This window comes from Parasteatoda tepidariorum, chromosome 8 (genome assembly GCF_982258835.1).
Source record: "Parasteatoda tepidariorum strain Cologne lab strain chromosome 8, Ptep-v5.0, whole genome shotgun sequence".
Lineage (NCBI taxonomy): Eukaryota > Metazoa > Arthropoda > Arachnida > Araneae > Theridiidae > Parasteatoda > Parasteatoda tepidariorum.
This window is the reverse complement of record NC_141762.1, coordinates 4,151,313-4,163,772: the sequence shown is the minus strand read 5'-3', so window position 1 is coordinate 4,163,772 and position 12,460 is coordinate 4,151,313. Positions and strand designations below refer to the sequence as shown.

General features: G+C 27.5%; 1 protein-coding gene across 3 annotated transcripts in view; it reads left to right on the top strand.

Annotated features, from left to right (window-relative positions):
* The window catches only part of gish (casein kinase I gish), a 37,894-nt gene extending 29,502 nt beyond the window's left edge, over positions 1–8,392 (top strand). For all 3 annotated transcript variants that reach the window (XM_016064786.4, XM_016064785.4, XM_043047081.3), the window contains 2 exons: positions 2,771–2,985; positions 7,787–8,392. In XM_016064786.4, the coding sequence (XP_015920272.1) occupies positions 2,771–2,985; positions 7,787–7,838 (267 nt within the window). In that variant the 3' untranslated portion in view covers positions 7,839–8,392. The remainder of the gene's footprint in view (positions 1–2,770; positions 2,986–7,786) is intronic.
* The last annotated feature ends 4,068 nt before the right edge of the window (positions 8,393–12,460 follow it).

Genomic DNA, 12,460 nt, shown 5'->3' with positions numbered 1-12,460 from the left:
TATTCTAAATAGGGAACAAAACTGAAGCACAATAGACTGGAAAAGAATATGCCCATAAAAAACTAATATATTGCTCTTGAAAATTAGCTTGATGGCAATTATTTTAAGTTTGAAAATTAATTTAAAACAAAAACTTATAAAAAAAAATTATAGATGAGGGGATCTTGCAACATACGGGCTTTGTTCTTCCCTAGGGTTCGCCTAGAAAACTCAGCCCACAGAGACCCAGAAGGTTTTTTCAATGGTCCACTTAAAAAAAAAAATTGTTGCAAATAACTGGATTTTTTCACATATTATCATTTCTAATCAGTTTTCTTTAGCAATTATCAAACAAAATGGTTCTTTGAAATTATCAAATTATTGTTTGATAAATTCAACTTAGTTGTTTTTTCCACAAAATTAGAAAAAGTAAAGCTTTTTTTCTTTTCCTTTTTTGCAAACAAAATTTAACATAATATTTTTTCAGTATATACTTTATCTTATATTTAGTTTATATAAGTATGCATGTAGAACAGGGGTGTCAAACTCGCGGCGTGCTGGCCGCATGCGTCCCGAGATCAACATTTTTGCGGCCCTATCAATATGTCCGACGCATAGTAAAAATAAAATAGAAATATTAATTAGAATAGAAACTAGCATATAAAATTATAATATACTTTATTTATAAACTATACGGATCATTTTAAATTGTATGCGCGAAAATGTAAAATTCTAATTGGCTTGCGGCAACTGCCATCCAGGGAAACTGCTTTGTATCAGAAATACGCCGAAAAAATTTCTTATCTTAGAACAGAATTTGAAACAAGGTTTAATGATTTTAATTCTTTGGAAGACAAATTTTGTTTGTTTTCTTCGATTTTCGCAATAAATATAGACTTAGTACCCAGTAATATGCAAATGGAATTGATTGAGATTCAGTGCGACTCAAATTTGAAGGCAAAATTCACTGAAGTGAGTGCACCTGTATTTTACGAATATTTGCCGCAAGGTTTGAAAATACTCGAAAATTCGCATATGAAATTATTTAGTATTATAGAATTATTTTAATTAAGTACTTATCAGTGAGAGTAATTATTTTCTGTTAGGAATGGAAATAAATCTCCTGTCCGAAATCGTACACTCACGTTGGGTCAATTTTGAAAGTAGTCTCGGCTAATAAAATTTCTCCCAAAATAGTAAAGATAGTAGCAGAGAAGAGATGTCAAATATCAAGCAATAATTTTACTTTATATATGTATATTACAATGTACTATTGAAAATAAAAATATTTGTTTCTATGAACACTGATATATTTTTTTTTTGCGTCCCACCTAAAGTTAAGCATTGTTTGTTTGGCCCAAGTTAGCTTTTGAGTTTGACACCCCTGATGTGGAATATATTAAAAACCCTACTTGTACTGGGCAAAATTGTGCCTTTTCATAAAAATCCACTTATCCCTGGAGAAAATTGGGTTCTTTCATGGAAAAATGCATGTGGGTAGGATTTTTCCTTAAAAAACCCGTTTTTTGCAAGCCTTGCTCTTTACAGTTTAAAAATCCAAAAATCATGTTCGCAAAGATCTTAATAACTAACTCGATTTGTTGCGGATAAATTAGTTTTCAGTTCATAAGAAAACAATTTCCATTAAAGGGAGGATTTCCCCCCCCCCCCTATCTATTGGTGGTAAAAACAATTCTTATGGGTACAACCAAAATGACATAACCTTAAATTTTTGATATGTGTGTGTGTGTTTTTCTTCAAGATGCTATCTGGTTTGTCTCCCAGTCATCAGTGGCATGTTCTAATTTATTAATATCAGAACTCGGCCTCTTATTCCATTTGTTTTTGTGTAGTCACCTTGACATCCTGCTTAAGCATTGTAAGAGTCTTGTCGGCGGTTTATTTTCTGCAGAGCTGTCCATTGGCTGTTATTATTGTGTAAATGTACCATCTGTAATTGTCAAAGTGTGTACCATTAATCTTGCATTTTTATTTGAATCTTTTGAAAATGAATCTTTTTTTAAATAATTATACAAAAATCTTGTGCTTTAAATTTGTGAAATGTACAGAAAGCATTGCATATTGAGGCCTGGATTTAAAAAAAATAATAATAATTTTTTTTTACAATTTCATTATATTACATCTGCTGGTATTTAAATTTTTATCAGACAGCTTAGCTTAATATGAATGAAGGAAACTTTATAAATTCTTAAGGTTTTTTTTTAACCTTCGTTCTGACAAAAAATTTGGTTTAGATTGTTTTTGTATTCGAAAACAATAGTTGTTTATTTATTTTTTTTAATTTACATGTCGTAATTATTTTAATAAATCAAAATTTATAATTTTTTTATTCTTTCTCAAATATTTAAGCATGACCTCCTTGTTAAAGATATGGTTGGAATATAGTTAGAATAAAGATATAGTTTCTACTTACAGTGAATTTATTTAATTTGACTCATTAACGGTAAATGTTTTTAAATTTGCATATTTATGAAAATAATAAAAATGTTCTACTTTCTTCATAATCGAAACTAAAGAGACAAAAAAGAAGTGCCTAACATTTTTCCGTAAACAGGTTTAGAATTCTCTTTCCTCCGTAGACAAATGCGTAATACCTTCCTTAACTTAAATGAATTCTGTTTTTGTTTTATCTTTTTATCAATTGATGACTTTAATTAGAGAATCTTGATCTTTTTCGAGTATTGCTTCTTTAAATTGTTTCTACTTTATCAGTATTTTTGTATTATTTTGAGAAGTGGGTCATTTAGTAAAGCTGTGTTGTTGTTTTCAGAACAAGAGGCCACGCCAGTTCGGTTCAGTTATTTTAGTTGATCATTCAAAGCCACCTGAGATGAATGTTCTGAGCAGCAACTTGGCTCCGAATGATCGCCATGATTCCGTCCAAGTCGTCAGCTCCACGTATAGTGAACTTGCTCCTGACAACCCAGGGCACTCAAACACACCTATTGCAATACCTACTGAAGTCGAAGTCGTCTCTGAAACAAAGTAAGATATCGTATGCTCGATGAGGGGGTTCTGATGCACCATAAATGGGCTGCATGTTGTGGCATTGCTAAACAATGTTGGGGTCAGGAAAGGAAGTTTGTTTAATCACTGGCCCCAAAGACCATTAACTAATGGTTACCGTTTACAAGTCTCCATTAGATATTTTGTGTTATTTAATGAAAAATTACAATAGAAGGACTGTAATGTTTACATCTAGGATAAAGTGTGCTATTTTGTATGAAAAACGCAGGACAAAACAAACTAAAAAATATAAATAATAAATAAATAAATTATAAATAAAAAGTTTACCATCAGTCCCCATCGATTGCTGGTCTGGGAAATGAATGGTAATTATTTTATGGTTAATTTTAGTGGCCTCTAACCAATGGGACATTGTTAAGACTCTTGAACAGCAAAATTAAAAACAAATAATGACCAAAATATTAATAAAAACTCGATTTCTCAAATTATATTGAATTTTGTAAATTCGTATCAACAAGCAATTTTCCAAATTTGCATTGCTAGATCGTCAAATATTATGTTAGGTTTAGATCAATTCATGTTTGTGAACAAATAGGGTGAGCAAAATGAAATCAAAATATTGTTTGCAATTAATTGCAAACAATATTTTGAGAGGCATAATTTTGTTAGCCTCTTCAAGAATTAATCCTAATGTATATGTGTAAGTAAAAGAACAAAAATGTTTATTAACAATAAATTTATACTTTTGTTTTACTCATAATAATCAGGGCTAAAGTTTGGATAAGCTAAAAATTTAAAAAAAAAAAGAAATTATGTCCTTAAAATGCAAAACAAAGGCCTCTAAAAGCCATCAAAAATGACCTTTAAATAAAAATGCCTTTAAAAATATTCAAAAACATGTTTATAATTATATATTTTTTAAAAATATGTCATAATTGCATTTATAAATTTAATAAAAAATAAAGAAAAAATTAAAGTAAATGTGTAATTTATGAATAAATACCTGATAGATATTGATAAACCAGAATTTATTAATATTTTGTTATTATTTGAGCATCAGAATTGCAATGTATTAACAAATGTTTTCAATATTCTTCAAATTGAAGTATTGCTTTTCGTCTGTAAGCAAATTCTTATATTTTGAAAAACTCTTTTTCAACATCAACACTTGTTTTTGGAATATATATATCAGGCCCCCCATGGATCAAGGAGAACAGGGTAAACCTGGAATTGTCAGGGAATTTTATTTTGACTCTAAAAAGCCAGGGAATAGTCACGGAAAATTACAATTTTTTTACAAAAATCTGCAAAATTCCTACATCATATCTGGAAAATTACCAGCCTCAGAATCGTCAGTAACACCAATTAGTTATTGAGATTCTAGCATCCATTACAAATATTTGTCGCAAAAATATCAAATTTTATTGACACTTATATGCTTTCATCCTTATTTGTTGAAATGTTTTTTTTTTTTTGCTCACAAAATCTAATATTTGACTTGACAAATCAAAAATCAAAGCTCTCTGATGAAAAATTGCATGATATATATAAAATATATTCTTAATTTTCATTTAAATTTTCTTGATATGCCTAGAAAAGTCAGTGAATTTTTTTTTCTGAAATTGAGTGAGAACCCTGATATTGTTTATTTATAAAACAAATTCAACTAATTTATGAGGTACAAATTCACAAACAAGATTTTCTTGAAATGAGAAAAATCATTTAAAATTCTTGAAAAATGATTAAAACAAGAAAGAAAAAAAATCTGAAAATTGGAGGGGGGAAAAGTTTCGAGAAAGCATAAATAATTCTCTATAAAGAAAAGAAAAAAAGTGCTGTTTGCGTAAAACAATTTAATATTTACTTTTCAGGCATATGTTTAAAATAGAGATCTATTAAACTGTTTTTAATTAGGATCCACTTTTGGAATAAAAAAAGGTGTAAATCTGGGTTCTGTGGACCCATAGTTGATAAAATTGACGTAATTGGTTAGTAGTAGATGGTAAGGATCTTAATTTATGTTAACTATTGAAAATTCTCCTTTTATAGAAAAGTAATATTATTTTCTTGTTGCCAAATAAATATAATATAAATTTAAACTATCAAGAAAATTAAAATAAAATATAAATCGTGGTTTTCCCTGTATCTCATTTAACTTGCGTCTATGAAATCCAGAAATTATTTCACTAAAAATAAACTGAATCCTGTAAATTAGTGAAAATAACAATGATAACAAATTATTGTTATTAAATGAAATTATGACAGTTCATTACAAATGGAGATTTAATTAAGTTATGGAGCTGTTGAGTTGGTACTAATTAAAATATTTGACTTTTCTGTGAGTCTGCAACTTGTCTTCAGTTAAAAAATTCCTTGAAAAAGTAGAAAATATTAATATTATTTATTTACTAAGTAAAACTTAACTTCTGTTTTTTTTTTTTTTTTTTTTTTTTTTTTTTTTTTTTTTTTTGGTATATTATAAGAATTGTGAGCATAATTATTTAAAATTGTAACATAAGAATTCAAAAAATTTATTTAAACAAATATATTTGTGTAAAAAATTGAATTTATGTTAAACCATTATAAGGAAAACATCACACATGCAAACTTTTATAAAAAATATTTTATCTTAAGAAGATTCTAAAATTAATAATCTTTTACAATTTCAAATTTATTGCCTTTTTCATTAATTTTGAAACAAAGACAAATAAATTTTTTTATTTATGAATAATGAATTAAAAAAAAATTGTTCATTTATTATTGATTTTTCATTAATTTCCTATATTTATTTTAAATAGTTTCAACGGACATAGTCTTAAAAAATGTTCAAATGCAATAAATTTTATTTATGTCCATTTTTCAATTGTTGCACCTTTTTCTCTCTATATTATTTTTAAATAACTCAATCAAACATAGGTTTACAAATGTTCAAATGTTATAAATTTATTTTGTGATAAGTTATAAATTCAACTGTCTAATATTCATTAGAGTAATAACAGGGTAGCTGCAAAGAAAAGTGAGGAAATCTTATCTGAAAAATCAAGGAATTTAACTGTAACACCCAGCTATACTGCCATGCTGTGCAATTGGAGAAAAAAATGTGCTAGTTTACGAGAAATGTGACCTGACAACTTTTTTTTTCTATTGCTAATGCTATGAATCCTAAAATTAAATTTCAGAAAACTGATAAAACAAAATTTATTTTTGAAAAAATCGCTTTTGCATCATATACTTAAGTGGTGCCAAATATATAAAAATGGAATTTTTTGTCGCTTACATTGATTTTTCTATTGCTCAGCAGTATAAGGAAGGGAAAATTAACTAATTTAAGATACCTAAAAGTTATAGTTTGTTTTTATTTTTTTTTTTAGTCTTCAGCTTTAATGCCAAGTATATGAGTATGAGTTAATTTTAGTATTTAAACACTTATACTTTATGTACATAGTAAACAATGGAGGACTGATTGGTTTCAAAATTAAAAATCTCTGAAGTAAAAAGTCATAATGGTAGGTTTATTGTGAAAGCTGTTATCATTTTTTACAGAAACTTTGGAGTTTAGTTACAAAAGTTGCCAACAGATGGTGCTGTGTGTTGTCGAACACCAGAAAATTTAATTTTAGCATTGAAATATGAAAGGTTATTGTACAGGTACAGTTCTATTGAATATCCTGTTTCTGGTATGTAATGATTATTACATATTTCAGCCTTTCAGCATTTTTCTTTTTCAGAATATTGTTCAGAATTGAGCATTATCTGTTTGCAACTTTTGTAACTAAATTCCAAATTTTAGGTATTAAATTAGTACGATTTTCACATTAAACATACTGTTAGTTTCATTTCTCTATCATTTTTTGTTTCCGAGATTTTAAATTTTAAAGTGAATCAGTCCTTCACTTTATACCCTGTAACAGTTTAGTGTGTTTTAAGCATGGGTGTCACTCTTCAGTCCTGGGGATTGAAATCAGCCTTGAGAAAAAATCAGATTAGGTTTCATCACATTTCTTTTCCATTTGTTTTTAATATTAAAATTTCTATTTTTCCTTAAAAATGTAATAAATTTTCTTCTTTTAAATAAAAATAAGAATTACTTTTTAATGTAAACATTGTTAATTTTCATAATTCTTGTTAAATCATCAAGTAAAAATGTAGCTCATTAATGGAAGAATCAGGTTGAATCTAAACTCTTACTTGCTTAAACGAAATTTGTACCATTGTTGTATCTAAATTTTCTTGTTTTTATTTTTCCCCAAAGTTTTGAAATGCTGGCCAAAGTTAAATTGAGATTATTATTAAAAAACTATATATATTATAGAGATAGGATAAAAAAAATGAAGTGAAAAATCAGATATGTATATCATGAAAAAATTAGTGGTTTATTTATTATTCCGTGATTGATTCACAAGGTTAGCTATTATATTTTAATATTGTTTGCTGTAAAAAATAAATTAATAGAATGAAGAACAAAAAATTCTGTTGCAGATTTAATATATAAGTTTTTATCACAGTAAGATACATTTTAGAGTCTGTGAGCTATAAATTTCTGAAAATTCTAGTAAACAACTCTAGATTGCTTTAATTGATCCACAAAAAAAAAAGTTAAGTTTTGAAATATTTTTAAAGTGTCACTCTTGGTTTTAAGATTAAGGTATAATTAAAATATTAAGAGCAAAATGTACAGCACCCGTTACAAAAAGCAAGGAATTTCGATAAAATTAGTTTGAAAAGGTCTAGCTATTTTTGTTTTCTCCCTGAAGTGTTTGTGTCCCTCCTGAATATTTTTGTTTCATTCTTTAAATACGATTAAATATTTTTCTTCCAGATGTTGTTGCTTTTTCAAAAGAAAGAAAAAGAAGCCAAGCCGCCAGAAATGACTCGCAGTCACTTGTAGTCCTGAGCAAGAAGTTGTGTTACTGCACACTTCCCCATCAGATTCCAAGGAGAGTCTGAGCGTAAGAACTGCTACCGTCTGACTTCTTCACTGCATGGTTTTTTTTTTCTTGGCCGATCATCACTTATATCCCTTCCCCCCTCCATGTTCTACTACGTAAATCGGCTACACACAAGCTGTGATTAACTTTTATTTTCCTTGTGAGAAAGAGAGAGAGAGAGATGAGAAGAAAATAAAAATTCTTTAAAGAAATTATAATAAATGTCAACCTCTCCTTGTTCTCTTGTGGACGATATTCAATTGCGCAGTACTTGTGTTTAGATTTGATACTAACAGAATTTACCAAAGTATATAGCCTGTTTGGAGAAGGAGAAAGAAGCCTCTAGTTTTTATTTTTAACTCTTATTCTAACCCCCCTATCCCTTTTCTTCGTACGAAATTTTTACACGAGTATTATTGAAAATTTAACTAGAAAGTTTTTAGATCTTTCTTCTTATGAACGAGAGGAATATTACGAAGAAACAACAAAAAAAGAAAGCTGGTCTTTTCATCCTTCTCACATGCAGGCTGCTATATAGTCAAATTGCAACATGAATAGTCATCAGCCTGTTTAACATCACATCGAAATGCATATTTCAATTATAATTACATAGTGCAGGGGTGCCAACTGTTATTGTAAATGTAGGGTCCAAAACAAGGAAAAGTCTCATTTCCCGATTTGTATCTGCATATTTTTTAAATGACGCTGTATTTTAAGATTCTTAAAATCCTTCAGAAGCTCTAATTCATAAAATTAGCTGTTAAAAATCAGTTCTTTTGAATTTTTCGCTCTTGATTATTTACCCTTTAGACATAATTTATTTTTGCTTTGAACTTGAAACTTGAGTTGTTTTCTCCATAGACTTCCATGTTTTTACTTTCAGCGGCTTATAAGCTGCTTTTGTAAAACTTTTAATATTATTAAGAGTGAGAGGTCTTAAATTTTTTACAAAATGTCATTTGTTACTTTATTTCTCTTCATTTCAATTAAAACCCTGTATTTTCTGGTAAATTTTATTTATTTTTTATGAGCGTTCTAAAAATTTTCGGGATTCAATAATTAATATTTATTAAATTGATGAAAGAATAAAATAGGCAAATTATTTTTTGTACTATTTGAGCCGCGAGTTGGAGCATAATTTCGCCTTTAATTTGTGCTGTATTCTGTCATTCTAATTGTTTAAAAAAAATTTTCTTTTTTGAAAATTTGAGTAACCCATAGATTAGTCTAAAATTTTTATTTTAACTGTTTTTTTTTTAAATAGTTTTTATACATTTTATTTCAAATATTAATTTTAACTGTTGAGTTTATGTAATATAAATTTAAGTTAATAATTTAAAGTTCTGTTCTTAAGCAATGTGTTAACCACTTTATAAAATGTTTTGTAGTAAAGAAACTTGTTCCCTTTCTAGACCGATTGATTTCTATACCTACAAATAGGCAAAACCTCTGCTCATTTAGTTTCCTAAAAAATGTGACTTATGCCCTTTCTGAATTAAATGACCTTTTGTTTCATTTTAATCACATAAGCTTTGATTGTTGGTATTCATACCTATTTTTTTAAATGAGTTAAGTCTTTAAATTCTTCAACTGTCAGTTGGCATCCCTGTATTTTAATTATAATTAATTAGTACTTCTTGGGTACATGGTGGGTAGAGTTTTCTGCATATAATAGCTTAATTATATTTTTGAACTTGTAAATTAGATTAAACACTTGATTATTATTATTATTTTTTTTCCAAATATATTAGTCTTTTTCTTGCCAAAATCTGCAAATATATTCATAACTTTAGGGGAAAAAAATTAGACTAGGCAATCATATCTTCAGATTCCCGTCAGATTTGATGGCAGCGTACTTGATATATATATATTTTAACTCTTATTAAATTCATATTTAATGAAGCATTAATAAGATGGCTTAACTTGTACATTTACCATTCAGAGAGCTGTCAGAATAATAATATTAATGCACATATGATTTGTGTCATTTTTTTCCCTTTTTTTTTTAACTTCCTTTTTCGGTACCTGGAATTCGGGAATTTAAAGCCTCTTCAGTGTTACTCAAAATGTTGTTGTATACAGTAAATAAATTTATATATATAAGAAAATAATTCTCAGACCAGCATCTGCTATGACCTGGCGTAATTTTTTCTCTGTGTAAATAGAATGCTACATTATTTCTTCTTTTTTTTCAAACTCTTTTTTCTTAAATATTTATTATTTTCATTGTGAGGTGAGTAAAGATTCAGATTTATGATTTTTCTAAGACACTCTTGCTAAGTTTTTTTTTTCTGGCTGCATTGAAATATTTGAAGCATTCGGTGTTGAACGAATGTTTAAGTACATAATTAAATTCTTGTATGAAAAGTGGCTTTTGTTTTTAAGGGTTTAACCTAAATTTCCTTAGAATTTTAAATTTGTGTGATTCAAAATATTGTATTTTTTTATATTCTTTTATTTAAAAATGTTGTGAACTTTGACCAATAAAATGTAATAACACTACTCTTTTATATCTGTATCAAAAGATATGTTAAGATCCACCAGGGGTTACTTATTTAAAAATATTTGTTTTTATTGTTGGCAATATTCTAAAAACTTGAATTTGTCAATTGCTTAGGTGGCAGTAGATAACTGACTTATGTGATGAAACTATATTCATGAATGAACATGTTTCTTGAATTTGGAGTAACAATATTATGCTTTTTAAAAATGCTTATACATTTTGTTCTCAATAAAATCCAAGTTCCTAACTTTTGCTTTATCTAAATTACTAACTTTACATGCTTTCATCACTATTAAGTATTATAAACTTATTTTAAACCTTTTTTTTTTAAACTCTAATTTGTGAAAAAAATTCAAGCTAAATTTTAATTGCAATGTGTAGAATTTGATTAAAATGCGTCATAAGCTAACTGATTTAAAAAATAAAAAAAATTAAAATTTTTTTTTTTCTTGTTCAAACACATGGCTAATTTCAGTTTTATAAAATTGGCTTTTTTTTCTTCCCATTTCAGATGTCAGTTAGTTATTTGTAAAATTGTCTTCATATTAATAGCAAATAGACCCTTTTTATCTTTACTTTATGTATAAAAAATTGATCTTAAGAGGTTGAATATTTCTTGTAGCTATAGTAACTTTTGCGAGTCATTTTTGGGATAGTTATAATTTTTTTTCCATTCCACTGCTGAAACAGAATTAAACTGATTGAATCAAATTCTTAAGCTAAATTAAAAAATAAGCAAATAAAAATGTATTCTGTTGTAAGTGTCTGTATCAACCTCAAAGCATCTATTTCTTTTACATAGAGTACAAATGTAAGAAGAAAAAAAAAGGATTTGAAGCTCAAAAATATTACTTTTAATTACTTTTGTTTTGTGATTAATTAGTTCCTCTTTTTTTTCAATATTATCTAAATCCACCACCATTTTGTTTTGTAAAATTCATTTTTCATTGTGTAATTTTTTTTTGTTTAGCTCTGTGAACGTACTTGAATATTTGTCAGTGTGATTTTATACTTTAGACCAGTGCTAATTTTGAGAACCAAAAGTAATTTTTCTTTCAGTAACTTCAGTCTGGTTTAAAGCTAGAAAACTTTTTATTGAAATATATGTATTTCTTTTACTACATCTTATTTATTTGAACCGTATTTTTTAGATAAATTTAACGAGAAAATAAAAAAAACATTTAGTTAATTCAGACCAATCACTCCCAAATACATACATATGCATGCTTGGTTGTATAAATTCAATACATTTTGAGTTTTCTTTTCCATCCTTTTTTTTTAGTGTCGAGGTTTTTAATTAAAGTGTAAATGCTCTTCATATATTTTAAGTATTTAAAGTGCCTATATTGTATTCGTTTTTCATGTTCCTTTTATTTAATTTTATCTTTTTTTTTTTATAATGACAAGCGCTCACATGTTTTTGTTTTTTTTGGGTTTGTGAGGTTTATTAGTCATAGTGTGAATTTGCATAAAACAATGCTGCTGTGCTCTTTATTATGAAGTAAAAGTGTTTTAGCTTTCCCATGGCTGCCAACACTGCTGGATTTTCCAGTAGATTACTGGATTTTGTCTGTTTCTTCCTGTTCTACTGGTTTAATAAAACTTGCCTGTTTTTTGTACATTTTAGAAAATTCTCTAAAATTGAGTAAGTTCCCTTAAAAAAATTCCTATTGAAATAGAATTTTTGCACAGCTTATTGCTTGAATATTTTAATAACTATCACTAAAACAATAATCTCATAACTATCTTTGATGAATTAAATGCCTATTACTATTCAAAATTTTGAATAAATATAATACAAACATAATGTTTCGAAAAATTTACTGGATTTTTTCCTGTCCATGTTGGCAGCTATGCTTTTCTATCTCAATGCAGGCTGAATATGAAGATGCTACCCCCCTCTCCGAATATTGTGTTGTAGGGGACCCAGGGGATAGTTAAAATTTGGCAAGCCTATAAAATGACCATTGTTTATATTTTTTTAAATCCTGTCTTAATTTAAACAAATTTCCTGAGTGGATTTTTTATTTTATTTGTAGTTATTTGTACAATCAATGATATT